Here is a 17737-nt window from a genome sequence, read left to right on the forward strand (position 1 = left end):
CATGTTATTATAATATGATGTTTAATTTTTGGCGGGGGGCGGGGCCAATATGCTTCGGTAAGAGTCACGACAGCAACAGTTGAAGACAAATTTTGGAGGAGGCGGTCGAACTTTGATTGGCAGCTCGCCATCACTCCAGACTTCCCAGCAGAGGGCGTTACAGGGTTGCCGAGGAGCCGCTGAGCCAGCAGGAGGTGAAGGCGGTGCAATGAGGATGAGTGCGGGGGAGGGGGGTGTGTGATCAGAGCAACCGGACACCGAACGCTGCAGCGTCTGCTGACCGCTCACATGACACCAAAGGCCGGTGGAGCATCGGCGGAGTGTGCGGGGCTGCGGACTGCAGAGTCCAAGTGGCGCCTTGAGCCGCCTTGGACCGCCACAATGCTCGCTGGCCCGACCGACGCCAATAGCGACGCAATAAACTCAACAACAACAACAACAGCAACGAAGAAGATCAAACACTGCGACACTCACACGGTGAGTACAATACAATACTCCCCCCACACCCAAATAGTAGTACAGAAGGAAGGATGGACAACACAGAAGGAGAAAGACAAAAGATGAACGAAGAAAGGATTACATCGCAGCCTTTATTTTGAAATCAACAAACTTGCTGGCTGGCCTGAAACCATCTTCCGCTTTTCTGAATGTCAAAATTAAACGTCCGTACCACAAGTGAATAACTTTTTTCCAAACAGAAAAATGATTACACACGAAAACCATACATTTTGTCGGACAAAAGGTGCATTCAAGACCTTATGTATAAATTATTGTACATGGATGTACTTTTAATGCAGTTACCTCGGGCCACTGGCAAGTATGCGGGGGTGTAGGCCCACTCACTGTGCATACTAAATACATAGAAAGAGCGTCGTATCGTTTACAAGCGTTATGATAGTGTCAAAGGATTTCTTGCATTCATTTTGTCGTTTCGTCTCAAATTGGTGAATTGAAATGCATTCAATGATTTCGTACTATTTTACAGTTTGTCATTAAAATTATAGCTTTATTAACCCTAACCCTATCCATTGGATCTGCTGTGTATCTATGTCAAGATTGCTCCAAAATAATTCCAATGCGCAAATAAGTCCTGCGTGCTCTCCAGAAGGTGGCGTCCATTTTGTCTTGTCAAGTGGACAAGGCGGACAAAGCGGGCTGGCTGCGAAGGTTCTGCGGCAAAGGAATGTTCCGGGAGATCTGGAAGAACCGCTTCGTCATCCTTAAAGACCAACAGCTGATGGTCTGCGAGAAGGAGGTGGGGCCCCGTTTGTGTGTGTGTGTTTGGGGAGGGGGGGGGGTGGGTGCGCTGAGCACAACCAACAGTTGTCACCTCAGCAGATCACATTTTGCTTGTGAGACGATGGGATAGACAGACTCACACTTTTGTCAGCTCCAGACTGTCAAACACTTTCTAGGAGCATCACATTTCACTGAACACACACACGCACACACACTATGTGTGTGATGGGGGGCCTGTCCCGAGTTGACAGGTAGTTAATAATGGATGTTGTTTCCATGACGATAAACCTGTGAAACCCTGACTGTGTGTGCGCGTGTGTGTGTGCTTTCTGGATTATAACGCGTACGCTAACGATGCTAATTTGCAGAACTGGGCACTTGTCAGTGCGTTAGTCCATCTGTGAGTTGTCGTCTATATTTCAGGCCCGCCAGGTCGGTCCGAGTCATGACATGTGTCCCATATTCACCGATCACCACACTGTGGGTGTATGTGTGTGTTGTTTTGATTTCCGTTTTCTTTATTTGGACGTGGAAATGATGTTCTCAATGCCATTGATTGGCTGTTGTCAACGAGGGACGGATTGGGACCACGTACGTCGGCCAGAAATACCGACGGGAACTTAGTGACGGACTGACGATGCCCACCTCTGCTAATTTGTATGAAAGTGAAAGAAATATAAATACATTTGATGCTCAATAAAAGCTCAGAATAAATTATGCGTGAAAGGTCGAGCGCTAATGTGCAACCCGTGAGCCGAGTTTGTCTATGTGAGCCGCAGGGACGCGCTGGCGCTGACGAGGTTCTGGACTTGAGCCACTTTGGCAGCTGCGACGACATCAAGAACCACAAAAAGAAAAGTCGAAGCAAAAAGAATCACAGCAAGTTTACGCTTCAACGATGCTGCTCAGCGCACAACACGGTACGTGCTCGCGCGCGCGCACGCTTGTCTTTAGCGTCCCGTTACACGTGTGTGTGCGTTGGTGTTTTAGGTGGTGAGCGTTCTGTTCCTGGCAGTGAGTCCCGAGGACAAAGAGTCATGGATCAGTGTGCTCAACATTGCCATCACGAGGGCCAAGAACAAAATCCTGGATCAGGTAGTAGTCGTGCGGCGCGGAAGGAACGGCCACCGAGCAAGCACTCGATTCCCCGCACATGCTAAGCGTAATGCACGTTTTAGTGACCTGAAACACTCTAAGGAGCCAAATATGAGCCAACATATGCGACTTGATAGGATGCGCAGCTACTCTGCACTTCATTCCACTATGCTATGCTAAGCGACAAGATGCGACATTACGCTACTGCTGCTACTGTCAACGTTAGCCAAAGCTGCTCATGTGACATTGTAGGGCAGTTCAGAAGTCAAACGAGTGTGTTAGGCTGCAGACAGGAAGTGGGCCCCATTTACACCCAAATGGGTTGTGTGCGCTGCAGGTGACGGCGGACGAGGCTCAGCTGTGTCACCTGACCCGAGACCGAGCCCGGATCCGTCATGGCCGCCGGCCGCCGAGCCGAGGCCACCTGCTGGCTGTGGTCAGTCACCACATCCCACGCTTTCTGTCGACTACTTCCTGTTCAGTACGCCACCAGGGTCCGCCCTAAGTTGTCCTGGCTTCCTTTTTCCAGGCGTCCTCATTAGACGGGACTGTGACTTTGGATCTAATTCACGAGGAAGACGTTCCAGCACCTAGCGAACCCGAGAGCCGCAACCCAGAAGAATCCCCGTCCGGCTCAGGCCATTACGGGTCCAGACACCGTGGCGCACACTTCGCCGGGATTGCCGAAGCTTCTGGGAAGTCGCAGAGTCTCCCTCGTGAGGCGCCGTCTCAGCAGTGGACAGGTCCCGGCTGGACTGCGGGGTCGGGCAAAGAATCCAGGACATCCCAGAAGAACCGCTGCTCCTCCATGGACGAGATTTCCAGCCACTCGGACAAGAACCGAGCCGTGGCGCCGTGCTCAAACGCCTCTGCGTCCGTCAGCCGCCTGCACCGCCTCATCAGCCTCAAGGTGGCGCAGACGGAGCGGCTGCTGGCGGCCACTCAGGACCGACCCGAAGGCCAAGACGGAAAACGGCCACCAGAGTCGGTGGAGGAAATGAAAGTGGAAGCCTCCAGCCTCCTGAAGGAGGCGGTGGAAGCCTTGGAGCAGGCCCGTCAGATCTTGACGGAGGTGATGGAGCTCAGGGAACTTCACTGCCAACTGGACCAGTCCCAAGACCGGAACCGGCACCAGCACAACTCCACGACCTGAAGCTGCTAGTTGGACAATCCAGGTTTTGGGGGCGGGACTGTTGACTTTGAAGGTGGGACGAGGAATATGTCATCAAGTCTGCACATGTTGAAGCCAACCAGGATACTTTAAAAAGACTCTTCAGGCTTGGTTTTCTTGGGCCACCGGCACACGCTAAAATGTCAACCATCGATCAAAGCAAACAGTGGGATCAATAAAAAGAAAACATCTGTGTTATGCTAACTGGAAGCAAGCTAACGTTAGCAACATGTTAACTCCTTCAATGGCGCTTTTTTCGACGGGGATGGTCGCGAGAGGCTCTGATGCTGCTCTGCTGTCAATATCGTGCTTGAAAACATCACTGACACACAGCCACCAGTAGATGGTAGCGTTGCATCATTTCACATTTGAGATCAGCAGCCCACTTTGTGAGTGACAATTACCAGTTTGGCATTGGCAGAGTTTGTGTTGTGCTAGTCAGCACAAGTATGCGTGTGTGACAAAGTACGACGGAGATCTCGCATGTATGACGAGGATGACGACGGTCATGTAAGGAGCTCCTCATTCTGGTGAGTTAAGTGCCGCTCACGGCGCGTGCCTCTTGTTTTGCTATCAGAAGCCATTCCTAAAGCAGGTGCCGCTTTAGCTGCTAAATAAATGCCGCGAGAAGAAAACCGCCGTTCAAATGTTTGACGTGTCACAAAAGCCAAAAATATTTGCATCCAAGTCACTGTTGTGCTCGACGCAGCTGTGAAACAAAGAAAATAAGAAAATCTATCTTGATCCTTCAGTTTCGTGTTCATTTGAAATGTCCTTTACACTTGCTTGGGCCATGAGAACAAAAATGACTCCCAAGTGTTGATCCCGTGGAGCCATTTTTACATGCATGTTTTCAGAGCTGGGCATTTGACTAAAAAATTTGCGGTCCGTTTATCGCCGTCCACCTAAAGCCAGGGTACGCCTCCGCCGTCCGTTTATCCACCATTTTGTCCGGCCGGACCAAATAGAAATCGGCTATAGGCCGGTCCGACTATCATTTTAAACGGGCTTCCGTTACAGTTTCCGACTAGCAACTTTGACAAAACTACCATTAGCCCTCACTGCCCCAAACCAACATAAAGCTTGTTTTTGTTGTTTTGTGGGCCAAACAGCTGCATTTTTTTTTTTACTGCTGATTCCAAAAGAAGGGGAAAAAGCTTGAATCCAAATTGTTTTTCCCTGCTGAAAGAAAGAAGTCTAGTCTTTCATTTGGTAGATTTGGTGCATATGCGCACACAAAGATTGAGCACAATACTGTGCTAGTCTTGAAAAATCCACCCAAATGCTCTGAAAACGGCTGGCAGCCAATGAGACCCCAATGAAAGAGTGTGACAAGTCAAGCTGCTTGTGGCGCTTTTATTGAAAAACAATGACGGCATGTGGCCATATGATGGTGCCAGAAAACATTAAAAAAGAAAAAAGGAAAAAAAAAAAAATCAACTGGCGGGGCTTTCAAAGTTAAGAGTTCACTTGTATTTACACACCAGAGCCAGGACCAAGAGCAGACCAGGACCAGCTGATCACCAACTGCGTTTCCTGTGCCTCTGAGGGGGCGGGGCCAGAGGTCAGCAAAAAGTGAGCGGCACTCAATCATTGGTCGTCTTCGTCCCCGTCTTCATCGTCTTCGTCGTCTCTCTTTCTCTTGTCGCCTCGGAGCGCTCCGTCGTCTGAGAAGCCAACGGCGTCGTCAGCCTTCAGTGTCCATCGCAATTTGTTTTGTTTTTTTCCTGAAAACTAACCTCCGTCTTCATCGTCTTCCTCCTCCTCTTCCTCCTCCACGTAGTCGCCGTCATCGTCCTCGTCCTGAAGACAAGTGGCAGTCACTCAAAGGAGGCTCCAATCATTCATCCATTTGACACCTTCCTTCCACTTGAATGCTCAGGAGGATTTTATTGATTTATTTTTTGTGGCTTTTGTAGCCGAAAGCGCAACTCAGCTGTTGTGCACAGATTACCCTAACAACATGGCTGCCAACTGAGAAGAGCTAGATTAGCTTCCAGCTCTTTGTTGGTTTTCTCCAAAATGAAACAGAAAACAAGGACAAATACACCATGTGTATTGAAAACCACCACTAAGCTTTGGCTTATGAAACCCCATTTAGCTTAATGCTAACAGATAATGGAAAACGCCATAGAAAGGCTAACGAAGAGCATGGGTGTCGCCGCATTAGGATCTTGGAGCAACAGATATTTGAATGCAGAGAGACAATGTAAAAATCTTCTCTACGTTGCGTGGGGATGTCTTGGCTGCCCCCTGGTGGCCAAGGGACGTACGACACAAGGAGCAGCACAATGGCCATTCATTGAATTGAAGCCCCAAAAAATGTCTCGCCTTCTTTCCATTCTATTTATTGAGGTTATGACTATGTGTTTTTCTAAAGTACAATAGCAGAAACACTTTTTTTTAATGAGGACACCTTTTCATTCACTCATTCTCTCCTCTCCAATAATCACAAAGGGATTTTAAAGGGAGGGGCTATCCAGCTCTGTCATGTAAAAAGTTCAATACAACAGAACTGTTCTTAACCCCCCCCAAATCCTTTTTTTTTTGTGAGTTCTGGAACTCACATATGAAATCACCCACCTGGATGCCCTCCTTCATCAGGTATGACAGCCCCACTTCCTCCTCCTCCTCCTCCTCCTCCTCCTCAGAGACATCATCATCATCATCATCTTCATCGTTGCCGTTGCCGCCATGCGGACCGGCGCTGTCATCCTCGCCTGTAAAAGTCCACAATACCTATCACAAAATCTCCCAGGACGGCCACTTCCAAGCCTTCCTGTGAGGCTTACAGCGCAAAAAAACACGTCAACGGCAGAAAAATGAAAATGTTCCCAAATTCACACGCTTGACATTGCTAACCATTCAAATTCAGATTTCAAAGACTTTTCTGGTAAATATGAGCCGCCACTAACTGAAGCCGTCAGCTCATTTTAACACATTCGAAAAGCAGGACAACGTGGCCAATATTACAAAGGTCCCATTTTGTCCTAAAGTTACAGGGGGAGGGGGCGTTGGCGCATTTGACAGCCCCGGCGGAGCAGAGCAAGCGTGTTACCGTTGTCCGAGTCGGGCGCCTCGTTGTCCTGGCGATCGTATCCGTCTAGATAGGTGACGTTGGGCAGGAGGCGGAAGACGGCGTGGCGGTAGTCGCTCTGCGCGCTCACCTCGCAACCCGACACGTCCAAAGTCTTCAGCTTCTTCAGGGGCTCCTGCGGAGGGGCGGGGCCACATCAGCGCAACACTAAGGGTGCGGCGGCCACTTCTTGCGGGCACTCACCAAAGCCTCCAGGGCGGCCATGTCGCCGATCTTGTTCCCGCTGATGTCGAGGTGCGTCAAGTTGGGACACTTTTGGGCCAGCACCTCCAAACCGCCACAGATGGCGTTGCCGCCCAACTCCAGCTGACAAAGACAGAAAACAAACATTGAATATTTATCAATATTTTTGGAAGATTTTTTGGGGGGGTGGGTTAATAATACCAATAAAAACAAAATAATAACAATAGTAATAAAAATGTTCTTTAACACTGGGGCTACCAGAATTTTGAAACTATTAGACCTCTGAGAGCCTTCTTTTTTTTTTTACTCTAACTCGTTATGTGTCAGACGGGCAATTCATCCTCAGACTGGCCAATATTTTGAGGCAGATGCAAATACCTCCTCTAGATTTTTTTTAATGGATCAGGTTGACCAGCAGCGTTTCTCAATGCAGCGCCGTCCCTGCGCAACGTGCGTAAGATTAAGTGGAGCCGTCAAACTGACTGCCTTACCGTAGGTAAAATAATAATGACTCGTAACTAGGGATGTCACGACATCCAAATGTCACAATACGATACTATAACGATATGGACCTTACCATACGACAATTATCACGATATTGTGGAGAGGTTGGCGATATATAAAACGATATTGCAACAAAAAAAGAGGTCATATATATATATATATATATATATATATATATATATATATATATATATATATATAACAATATTCTGTTTTTGTACATAACAGCATACACAAAGAAATAGGCTTGACCAGTCAAGCATCAAATTAAACTGCACTTATAAACTAACCACCAGAGGGTGCTGTAACTCCACAAATGGAAAACGATTTGGGCTTTTAATCAGATTTGCTGCGATTAATATCTTGACATGACAATGATGGTATATCATGACAATTTTAATATCGCAAGACCACGATACTGACTATATTGTGACAGCCCCACTCGTAACTCTTTTTATATTGTTTGATACCATAAAGTTACATCATGGGAATGAAATATAGACAGAATTAGGAAAATTCAAGAGGCCAGGAGCATCTGATACCGATATACGTTGCGTAGTAACACATCAAAGGTTGAAAACAGTCAAAATGACGGCTCTCGTAGCTGTAGTGTTGGAATATTTTGGGGAAATTAATCAAGGGTCCACTAAGACGGCAAGCTGAGGCCACATGCCAGTTATAAGCACAATACAATTTGGGAGTGTTCAGATGAGGTCAAAGGTCAAAAGCACCAGTGCAGCTTTCATGCTTGCAACACACGCCACAGGAAGAGAGCGCTGGGCTGGCCCACCTTGTGTAGTTTGGGCAAACAAGGCAACTTGGAGAGCGACTTGAGGCCCACGTTGGCCATGCGTAGAACCTCCAGACCCGAGAACTCCTCCGTCACGCCGTCCACCTCGCCGTCGCCCGAGCGACAAGTGTCCAGGGCCAACACGCACACCTGCACATCAACAACAACACAGATCACACATGAGCATCTTGAGTGGGTGTGAGTTGGCGTGTGTGTGTCTCGTGCCGGGCGGTTGCCATGCCGACGGCCAACTTTGGAAAGGGAGCTAGTGATGGGCAGAATCCCGGGAGACGGTCACCATGGTAACCAAGCCAGAAACGGCAGCGGCCTCCCAACCGGAAGCGGCCGCGCGAGCACGACAACAACGTTTTGGCGCCAAAGACAAGCCAAGTTGTGCTTTTCAAGTCACGTGACGAGGAGGGGACGGCGCGAACGCCAAGCTTGAACAATGGCGCCGAAGCGAAAAAAAAACAAACGTCGACGTGACGTCCCGCTCCACACGCACTCGAACTGTCACTCCATGTAGCCACTAAGGCACATGCCGAACGCGAGCAAGAAAGAAGACTACCGAAGGAGACATTTAGCGGCCCGTCGCCGTTCACGCACCTCGGCGGGACTTCTGTCCTTCAGCTCCAAGTGGACCCTCTTCTTCATGTCCATCTCCATGTCCATGTTCAATGCCGAAAAGTTGCCGAGAGCAAAAGAAAAGAAATGTAACGTAAATGCGACGCTTGATGTACGGAGAAGGCTAAAGACGCTCAGCTAGACCGCCATGTTGGACGCTCGCCGTGAAACTACGCCCCTCCCCGCCAGCGCCAATGCAATCGCCATGGACTCTCCTCCCATTGGTTAATCCACTCACTAATCCCGCCCTCCTCAAAAGAGATTGTATTTGGATAAAATGATGATATGCAGTTTTACATTGGCGCCATTTTAATACAATACAACTTTATTTATACAGCACATCCCACAACAGCCGTAGCTGTAACAATACCCTTTGCATATATTTGTGTAATAGCCATGAATATTCCACACAAATACAACACACAGTTTGATGTCAAACTGAAGCGAAAGATGGCTTGAAATAACCGAGGTGCGGGACAGTACAATAAATATAAGAGTAAATATGGTATAACCTATGAACAATTATTCTATCACCAATGGAAGTAAATTCTCACAAAAGTACTTAAAGTTGTTTTTTAGGGTCAGACGAAGTGGAAATTGGGATTAGTGGTAAAACCCATGTCAATGTTAGATGATCACTTCACCATGAGAACATTCCACCTGGGATGAGGACTTGTTGTTTTGTTTGCCGACAGCAGGGGGCAGGCGCATGTGCTTTCCCCACAATTCCATGAAGGTGAAGGAGGAGGAGGCGTGGCCATACCTGTCCACACCTGCACGGACTTGACTTGCCTTGACGCTAGGTCTGGCTCCAAAATTGCAGCTGTGTGCTGCACAGAATCAAAGTGGACTCATGTGGACTCAAGTGGACTCATCTGATCTGGATTGATTTGTGGGTCAACTTCAACCTTCCAGGAAGTGACAGTAGAAGACATGGTGAGGCCAACGTCTTGGTGACACGCCCTTGTCGTCCTGCTTCAGGTCCTTGTGCTGATCATGATTGTGGTCCTTGTAATGGTGTTGGTTCTGATCCAGATCCTGGTTCTCAGCCTCTTTGGATTGTACCTGTGGCTGTGAACGTTTCTGTTCTGGAACCTTTTCCTTGGCATGTTTCTTTTTCTTGTTCCTGGTCCTGGTTTCAAGTTTGTTTATCAGATCAGAAAATCGAAATGAACAAGTCTTACAGACAAAATGGTGCAAAAAAAGAACTGAAAGACAATGCAAAAAAAATTATAACACAAAGTTACATTGTCATACCAGCTCTCGGCATCAAGCTCTCTTGCACGCACACACACAACTCCAGTGAAGAACTTTAGTTTCATTTTGACACATGGGGAGATTTATAGACAAATTTAAGGCTAAAGGTAAAAAGCCTAATTTTGCGTTTTGACTAAGCTCAGGCTCTCATGGTACATAATCAGAATGCCAGAGAATGTGCTGTAAATGTGAGACACAGGCGTGTCGCCTCCTGAATTTCCAGCATTCCAAAGTCCTGTTGGCTCATGTTTGTTGACACAAAATTACACAATTTACACACTCAGCCTGCGTGTGTGTGGTTATGTTTGTTCACGTATGCATGTGTGTGCACCCGCGCCTGCGTGTACTGTGTGTGTGTGTGTGTGCGTGTTCAAATTGAATTTTGCCTGTGTGCTGTTGCCCCACCCACACAGGGCAGCAAGGAGCGCTATCATTGGCTGGCTCACGACGTGAAGGTGAGCGGCGTGGACGACATGGTGCTGCTGTCCAAAATAAACGAAGATGCCATCACGGAGAACCTCAAGAAGAGATACATGGACGACTACATTTTTGTATCCTCAACACGCGCATGCAGACAGGCACACACACACGCACACACACACCATTTTCAGACTAGTAGATCACAGCCACTTCAACTGTAACCCTTGACATGTTTTGGCCAGACTTATATTGGACCAGTTCTGATCTCCGTCAATCCGTTTAAACAACTTCCATACTTCACAGACAGAGAAGTGGACCTCTACCAGGGAGCGGTACCAGATGCGCACACACACACGCACGCACACACACACACACACCCACACACACCCACACACACACGTGTGACCAGCACGCCGTCGACTAGGGGTGTCCAAACTCGGTCCTCAAGGGCTGGTGTCCTGCCTGTTTTCCTGGATTTCTCCCTGCTGCAACACACCAGATTCAAAAGATCATGATCATTATCGAGCTTCTTAGGAGCTTGCTGATGAGCTGATCGTTTGAAACAGGTGTGTTGCAGCAGGGCTGGACATGTCCTGCCATAGACTGTCACCGAGCTCCGCTAACGCAGTAGGAGTTCCAATGACAGGAAATAATGGGTCTAGCCATGAGTCATTTTTTTACTAGTTGTCGCTACCCACCCAAAGTGACTCCACCCGCTAATTTGAACCCCCCCCCCACCACCTGTTGAGAATTAGCAGTGTAGCATGTACGTTGATGGTGTAACGTGTCCCATGCAGGCTCAGTACGAGAACCCACCTCACGTCTACGCGCTGGCCGACGACGTTTACCGCAACATGATGATTGACAGCGAGAACCAGTGTGTCATCATCAGGTGGGCGGGACTTTGTTTCTCAAAGCTACAAAGGCTTCCCCTCGGAATTCCCGTCTGACTTCTTTGCTGGTCCTCAGTGGCGAGAGCGGGGCCGGGAAGACGGTGGCAGCCAAATACATCATGAGCTACGTTTCCAAGGTGTCAGGGGGTGGCGACAAGGTGCAGGTGAGTGGAGGGGCTGGCGCTTGAGGGGAGGCGGGGTCCGGGAGCTCTGGCACTAATAAGGTTGTGTGTTTTTTTGCGTGCGTGTGCAGCACGTGAAGGAAATCATCCTGCAGTCCAACCCCCTGCTGGAGGCCTTCGGGAACGCCAAGACGGTCCGGAATAATAATTCCAGCCGCTTCGTTAGTACTCGCCACTCACACGCCCACCCAGGCAGGTGCACCCCAAGACACACGCTTGACACGTGCACTCCCCCCGCCAGGGAAAGTACTTTGAGATCCAGTTCAGCCGCGGCGGCGCTCCTGATGGAGGGAAGATCTCCAACTTCCTGTTGGAGAAGAGCCGAGTGGTTTCACAAAATCCAGGCGAGAGGAACTTCCACATCTACTACCAGGTACTAGTAGGTCCTACAGGACATCACTACAGATAGTATCAGGTACCAGCAGGTACTTCTGGATACTGCAGATCAGACAAGACACTCGTAGACCAGCTCTTGCCCCTCAATTCAAACCAAAAGTTACAACTTCAAAACTCCAATTGCGGAAGCCTAACTCCACCCACCTTTGACCTCTGACCCTCAGCTGCTGGAGGGAGCGAGTGGGGAGCAGAGGGAAAACCTTGGGGTCACAACCCCCGACTACTACAACTACCTCAACCAATCGGGGACGTTCACGGTGGAAGACGTCAACGACAAGAAGGAATTCGCTGACACCTTGGTCCGTCGACGTCTCTCGACCTGTCCGTCTTTCTGTCTGTCCGTCCGTCTGCGTATTGATCACTGTGCCCGTCCATGTCTCCGTACCCGTCTATCCCTCTCGATCTGTCTGTGTGCGTGTTGACGTGTCAGAGCGCCATGTCCGTGGTGGGCCTGTCCATGGAGGACCAGGAATCGGTGGTTCAGCTGGTGGCGGGCATCCTTCACCTGGGCAACATCAACTTCCGCGAGGAGAACAACTTTGCGGTGGTGGAGAGCAGCGACTGTAAGCCGGGGAGCACGGGGCGCGGCGCCGCGTTGCCGCTCGCCGGCTCGTGTAACGCCGTGCGCGTGCTTCAGTTCTGGCCTTCCCGTCCTTCCTGCTGGGGATCCCTCAGGACGCTCTGTGCAGCAAACTGACCAGCAGGATTATGGACAGCAAGTGGGGCGGCAAGACCGAGTCCATCTCGGTCACCCTGAACACGGAGCAGGCCTGCTTCACCCGCGACGCCCTCGCCAAAGCCCTCTACAGCCGCCTCTTTGACTTCCTGGTCGACGTCAGTCTGCATGCGCACCGTACCGCTCCAGAGGCTTCGACCTCGCCACTGACTGCGTGTGTTGGTGTCAGTGTGTCAATAGAGCCATCCAGAAGGATCAGGAGGAGTTCAACATCGGTGTCCTGGACATCTACGGCTTTGAGATCTTCCAGGTAAAACCCACACGGACACACACACGCGCGTGCGCGCTCCTCGCTAATGTCGCGTTTGTTTTGTGACTTCAGAAAAACGGTTTTGAACAGTTCTGCATCAACTTTGTCAACGAGAAGCTGCAGCAGATTTTCATCCAGCTCACGTTGAAGGCGGAGCAGGTTGCTCTGACGTCCCTCTCAGACATCTCGTGGTCCTGCCGCACGCCCTCGCCATCCATGAACCGCCCTCACCGACATCTGTCCGTGTCTTTGTGTGTGTGAAGGAGGAGTATGTTCAGGAGGGAATCAAATGGACGCCCATTGAGTATTTCAACAATAAAGTTGTGTGTGACCTCATTGAGTCCAAACTGGTGAGTTGTCCAACTGCACAGCATTAAAGATCAGCCTCTCAACGTCACGTCCTAGCTTTTTGGCAACCGGACTCCTTTTGGCTGCTGAAGTCCTTTCACCTTTCGCTCCAAAAGCTGTCTTCACTTCTAAATCTTAGATGTGGAATTGCCCAAAGGATGTCACTGTTGGACGTGTCCCTTGGGGGTGGCCACTTGGTGTTTGTTGAGTCACTCAAGGTGCCTGAGGATATTCTCCACACCTGAGATTGACAAGTGAAGAAGCCTTTTGGGTGAAATGTCTTCAGCAACCAGAAGGCCAGTTGGCTCCAAGCCCCAGTTGACCTTGCGTGATCTTCTCCTTCCCAGAATCCTCCCGGCGTCATGAGCGTGCTGGATGATGTGTGTGCCACCATGCACGCCAAAGGCGACGGCGCGGACCAGACCCTGCTGCAGAAACTTCAAGGTCAGGTCGGCTCGCACGAGCACTTCAGCAGCTGGAACAAAGGATTCGTCATCCACCACTACGCCGGAAAGGTGCGCCCACCTGCCCACCCCCCCTCCGAGCCACGACGCGCGTCCGTCTGTCGCTCGCTCGCTCGGTCTGATGAGCCGCGCGCGCTGTTCAGGTGTCGTACGACGTCAGCGGCTTCTGTGAGAGGAACCGAGACGTGCTGTTCAACGACATCATCGAGCTGATGCAAGGCAGCGAGTTGTAAGTACTGCGCGGCGGCGTGCGCGACGACCTCGTCGTGTCGCGACCTGACGGACGCATGCCGTGCTTTCATGTCAGTCCGTTCATTCGGGCGCTTTTCCCTGAGAACCTGGAAGCCGAGAAGAGAGGACGTCCGACCACGGCCAGCAGCAAGATCAAGGTGAGCGCCCGACTGTCCGTCCGTCCCGTCGGGTGGCTTGGTCCGATCTGCTCCTCACGGCGGTCCCCCTCTCTGGTTAGAAACAAGCCAACTCTCTGGTCCAGACACTCATGAAGTGTACGCCTCATTACATACGCTGCATCAAACCCAACGAGACCAAGCGTCCTCGGGACTGGGAGGAGAACAGAGTTCGACACCAGGTGGAGTACCTGGGCCTCCGCGAGAACATCCGGGTCCGTCGAGCCGGATATGCGTACCGTCGCGTTTTCAACAAGTTCCTGCAGAGGTCAGAGAGCAAAGAGCGCCGGCGCAGACGGCGGGCCACGTTGCCCGCTCTCGCTTAGCTTTTGGCCACGCAGGTACGCCATCCTGACCAAAGAGACGTGGCCCACCTGGCAAGGTGACCAGCGTCAGGGCGTCCTGCACCTCCTGAACTCTGTCAACATGGACGAGGACCAGTTCCAGCTGGGGAAGACAAAGGTCTTTGTTAAAGCGCCGGAGTCGGTATGAAAACGCGTAGCGCTAGCTAGCGCCGTTCTGGACGTTGAACCGTTAGAAGTCCAGGTCCAGCGTGTGCTTGTGTCTCGTGCAGCTCTTCCTGTTGGAGGAGATGAGAGAGAGGAAGTACAACGGTTACGCTCGGGTCATCCAAAAGGCGTGGCGCAAACACATTGCCGTCCGGAAGTACGTGAAGATGAGGGAAGAAGGTGAGACCTCGTCTCTCGCGCACTCGCTCAGTCAGCAGATTCGTCCACTTCTTCTTCCTTCTTCGCTTTCTTTCTTCTTCCAGCTTCTGACATCCTGCTGAACAAGAAGGAACGTCGCAACAACAGCTTGAACCGGAACTTTGTGGGCGACTACATCGGCACTGACGTCCACCCGGAGATCCGGCAGTTTGTCGGCCGCAGGGAGAGGATTGACTTTGCCGATGTGGTTATTAAATTTGACCGCAGGTTCAGGGTAAGAGGGATACCGAACTCGAGGAACCACCGAAGAAACCCGTTTGGCCTCACAACACCGGAGTTCTTTTTCATCTTTTCTTTCTTTCTTTGGACCAGACGGTGAAGCGTGACCTCATACTCACCCCCAAGTTCTTGTACATGATTGGTCGGGAGAAGGTGAAACAGGGGCCGGATAAAGGTCAAATCCAGGAGGTCCTCAAGAGGAAGATGGAACTCGACAATATCCAGTCTGTTTCCCTGAGGTATAAAGTTCAGAATTGTATCGTGGGAAGCAAAACCCGGTCTTGAGCTGGCTTTAGAAAAAGAACCGCAAAAACTTTGAGCAAACAACAAGCCCAAAATTAGGTTGAGAACAATGGTTGAAACGTGACGGCATTTTGATAAGTGGACCGATAAATACTGTCGAAATTCAGGCTCGCAACTGCTGTTAGAATATTTTCAGTAGACAAGTTTGTTGTTGGGAATGACTCGAAGGATGGCAAATGACTGTAGAAGACGTATGGGGTCGAGAAGTGCAACGAGAAGCATGCTGCAATTTTGCGCTACTTGAATGGGGCAATCTTTGTTTGTTGTGTTTCTGTAGCACCCTGCAGGATGACATCTTCATCATCCACCAACAAGAGTATGACAGCGTCCTCCAGAGTGTCTTCAAGACCGAATTCCTCAGCCTACTCATCAAACGTCACCACGAGAAAACTCAGAATAATCTTCCGCTCAAGTTCAACAACCTGTCAGTACCCAAATCCGTTGTGTGTCTTCCTACCAGTCAAATGGTTTCCCATTCAGATCTTTCTTCATCTTCCATGGTGCTTCCAGTCTGGAGTTCAAAGTGAAGAAGGGAGGCTGGGGTCCGTTTAGCTCATCGGGTTCCAGACAGATCCAGTTCCAGGTGGGTCAGGGGGACGAAGCAGTCCTGAAACCCAGTGGGAAGGTCCTGCACGTCTCCATCGGACCGGGCCTGCCCAAAAACTCGCGTAAGCTCCAGCCGGTCTCGTGAGTGCAACCAGGGTTTCTTGAGAGTCTCCTCTGACTGCCCGTCTGTTCTCAGGACCCACGAGGAGGGACAAACGGAAGAGTCTCTACCGAGACAATCGAGCCGCACCCTCCACCCACAACAACCCAGGTAGCGGCTGAACATTCCGCTGTTGGAACGATGTCAAGCGCGAGGCTGATTTCCACTGTTGACTTCCTCAGGTGCTCACAACGGGGGCGACAAGACCCGCCATGGAAGCTCCTCCAGAGGTTCGTTACTGAGGCAGCAGTCCAGCATGGAGCAGCCCAGTCTGCCCCGACTCCAGAACCAGCATCGGCATGAGAGCGGGCCCACCAAGCATGTGGACATGGGCTTCATGAACGTCCCGGACCAGGGCGCCGCCGGGTGAGAACGCTCGAAGCACAGCTCGTACCGATGCCACCGGCTTTTGAGCCCGGTCCCGATGGTGCGAGCAGGTTAAGGTACTCAAGTCAAAGAAGTTGTTTCGATCTCTACGCAGCATGCGAATGCGCACTCAGATCTGCGGAAGCCATGGTGACTGGCGGCCCCGTCTTCACTCGGGGGGGGGGGGGGGGGCAGTGTGAATCAGAGGACGCTTGCCACTGTAGTCAGAGTAGAGCAATTGACAAAATCTGGGCCCTGCTGGGATCCTTCCACTTGGAACCTGGGAGAATAACGACCAAGTAGAGGGGGACCATCACGACCGTACAACTTCACACACTTGACTTCCTGTTGTGGTGTTTGCCTTTAGGCTGCAGCGTCGGCGTTCCAAGGAGATGAAGCCGGTCCCCGGAGCGGGTCGACCCAAACCGGCGCCCAAACCGAAGCCTCGGTCCCCGCAGTGTCGCGCCCTCTACGCTTACGACGCCCAGGACACGGACGAACTCAGCTTCAACACGGATGACGTCATCGAGATTCTCACTGAAGGTACCGGTGGAGCTGCCGTCCTCCTCTTCTTTTCCTCTTCACTATTATATTCTCCTGCTCCTCCTCCTCCTCACACACAGCACTACAACTGTTAAGCAGTTCAACAGGGAAGCGCACCGAAATGGGTTAGCAACTGACAGACCTCCTTCATCTCCTTCTCCTCTTCCTCCTACTTATTCTGCTCCTCCTCCTCCTGCTGCCCTCTTTCTCCTTCTCCTTTTTCTTCTTCTTCCTCTCCCTCCCTTTTCTCTTCCTTCTAACAATCAATCGGTTGTGGTTTAGATCCGTCGGGCTGGTGGTACGGACGCCTTCGCGGCCGAGAGGGAATGTTCCCCGGAAACTACGTGGAGAAGATGTAGATGTTGAGGTCAGCGCTCACTGACCATTCTTTTACTGTTGAAGAGAAACAATATTTTTTTTACAGACTGACAGCTGTCAGTCATCACCCCCAGGGGTCACAAGTCAACGTGCCGCTAGCTGGCTGTGAAGCGGGCGGCAATGACGTGTTGCCATGGAAACCGGAGAGGAAGTCAATGTGACGGCTAGGAGTCCTGAGGCCATCTGTTCATGAGCATTGATTCATTTGAAGTTAATTGTGTTCACAAGTGTTCAGTTCACATCTGCTTCGAACGGGATGTGATGCCTGAAAGTCTCCGTGCAAACACACAGAAATCAACTAAATCAATAAATTAACAAGTTGGACAACACACTTTTGTTCTTTTGAAGGCTCCCAAGTGGAGCATCTCTCGTGTGGCGTCAGATGGACGAGGCCAATGACGCTGAGAAAAAGTGACGCCAAGTTCTCCTTATTTGAAA

At 50.6% G+C, this 17737-nt stretch overlaps 3 protein-coding genes across 7 annotated transcripts; 2 read left to right on the top strand and 1 right to left on the bottom strand.

The window, feature by feature from the left end:
* The first annotated feature begins 81 nt into the window (after positions 1-81).
* plekho1b (pleckstrin homology domain containing O1b) lies at positions 82-4256 on the top strand. Of its 3 annotated transcripts, none has more exons than XM_086039415.1 (6): positions 82-477; positions 1109-1255; positions 2019-2159; positions 2230-2334; positions 2672-2770; positions 2864-4256. In XM_086039415.1, the coding sequence occupies exons 1-6, from the start codon at positions 289-291 to the stop codon at positions 3485-3487; spliced, it is 1305 nt and encodes a 434-aa protein (XP_085895541.1). In that variant the 5' UTR covers positions 82-288; the 3' UTR covers positions 3488-4256. The 3 variants fall into 3 exon arrangements, with proteins under 3 accessions (XP_085895541.1, XP_085895540.1, XP_085895542.1); XM_086039414.1 differs by having other exon boundaries at positions 83-477; positions 1106-1255; XM_086039416.1 differs by lacking the exon at positions 82-477 and adding an exon at positions 510-662.
* Positions 4257-4847: 591 nt separating this feature from the next.
* On the bottom strand, positions 4848-8910 carry LOC147143092 (acidic leucine-rich nuclear phosphoprotein 32 family member E-like). The gene is made up of 7 exons (XM_086037702.1): positions 8686-8910; positions 8080-8229; positions 6786-6908; positions 6564-6717; positions 6089-6225; positions 5245-5308; positions 4848-5172 (listed from the first exon to the last, which is right to left on the bottom strand). Exons 1-7 carry the CDS (start codon positions 8749-8751, stop codon positions 5096-5098), a joined length of 771 nt encoding a protein of 256 aa, XP_085893828.1. The 5' UTR covers positions 8752-8910; the 3' UTR covers positions 4848-5095.
* A 540-nt stretch (positions 8911-9450) lies between these two features.
* Positions 9451-17628, top strand: myo1eb (myosin IEb). Of its 3 annotated transcripts, none has more exons than XM_086037694.1 (28): positions 9451-9639; positions 10374-10511; positions 10623-10712; positions 11178-11272; positions 11350-11437; positions 11527-11616; positions 11697-11828; positions 12016-12150; positions 12282-12414; positions 12489-12685; positions 12757-12837; positions 12910-12996; positions 13101-13187; positions 13533-13700; positions 13793-13878; positions 13957-14038; positions 14119-14324; positions 14398-14542; positions 14631-14745; positions 14829-14998; positions 15097-15242; positions 15584-15730; positions 15817-15974; positions 16049-16123; positions 16195-16378; positions 16746-16921; positions 17204-17288; positions 17346-17628. In XM_086037694.1, exons 1-27 carry the CDS (start codon positions 9637-9639, stop codon positions 17278-17280), a joined length of 3291 nt encoding a protein of 1096 aa, XP_085893820.1. In that variant the 5' UTR covers positions 9451-9636; the 3' UTR covers positions 17281-17288; positions 17346-17628. The 3 variants fall into 3 exon arrangements, with proteins under 3 accessions (XP_085893820.1, XP_085893822.1, XP_085893819.1); XM_086037696.1 differs by having other exon boundaries at positions 17374-17628; XM_086037693.1 differs by having other exon boundaries at positions 17204-17628.
* Positions 17629-17737: the final 109 nt, after the last annotated feature.

This window comes from Filicampus tigris, chromosome 8 (genome assembly GCF_054856515.1).
Source record: "Filicampus tigris isolate MCC_2025a chromosome 8, RoL_Ftig_1.0, whole genome shotgun sequence".
Classification (NCBI taxonomy): Eukaryota; Metazoa; Chordata; class Actinopteri; order Syngnathiformes; family Syngnathidae; genus Filicampus; species Filicampus tigris.

Excerpts from the sequence above, each read along its gene's own strand:
- plekho1b (XM_086039414.1), top strand. The coding sequence starts at position 289 with ATGACACCAAAGGCCGGTGGAGCATCGGCGGAGTGTGCGGGGCTGCGG. Across the intron at positions 2,160-2,229 it reads GCTGCTCAGCGCACAACACG|GTGGTGAGCGTTCTGTTCCT; the intron begins GTACGTGCTCGC and ends TTGGTGTTTTAG. Across the intron at positions 2,335-2,671 it reads AGAACAAAATCCTGGATCAG|GTGACGGCGGACGAGGCTCA; the intron begins GTAGTAGTCGTG and ends TGTGCGCTGCAG.
- LOC147143092 (XM_086037702.1), bottom strand. The coding sequence starts at position 8,751 with ATGGACATGGAGATGGACATGAAGAAGAGGGTCCACTTGGAGCTGAAG. Across the intron at positions 6,718-6,785 it reads TGGCCGCCCTGGAGGCTTTG|GAGCCCCTGAAGAAGCTGAA; the intron begins GTGAGTGCCCGC and ends GCCCCTCCGCAG. Across the intron at positions 5,173-5,244 it reads GGAAGACGATGAAGACGGAG|ACGACGGAGCGCTCCGAGGC; the intron begins GTTAGTTTTCAG and ends TTGGCTTCTCAG.
- myo1eb (XM_086037693.1), top strand. Across the intron at positions 11,617-11,696 it reads ATAATAATTCCAGCCGCTTC|GGAAAGTACTTTGAGATCCA; the intron begins GTTAGTACTCGC and ends TCCCCCCGCCAG. Across the intron at positions 15,975-16,048 it reads GGGCCTGCCCAAAAACTCGC|GACCCACGAGGAGGGACAAA; the intron begins GTAAGCTCCAGC and ends GTCTGTTCTCAG.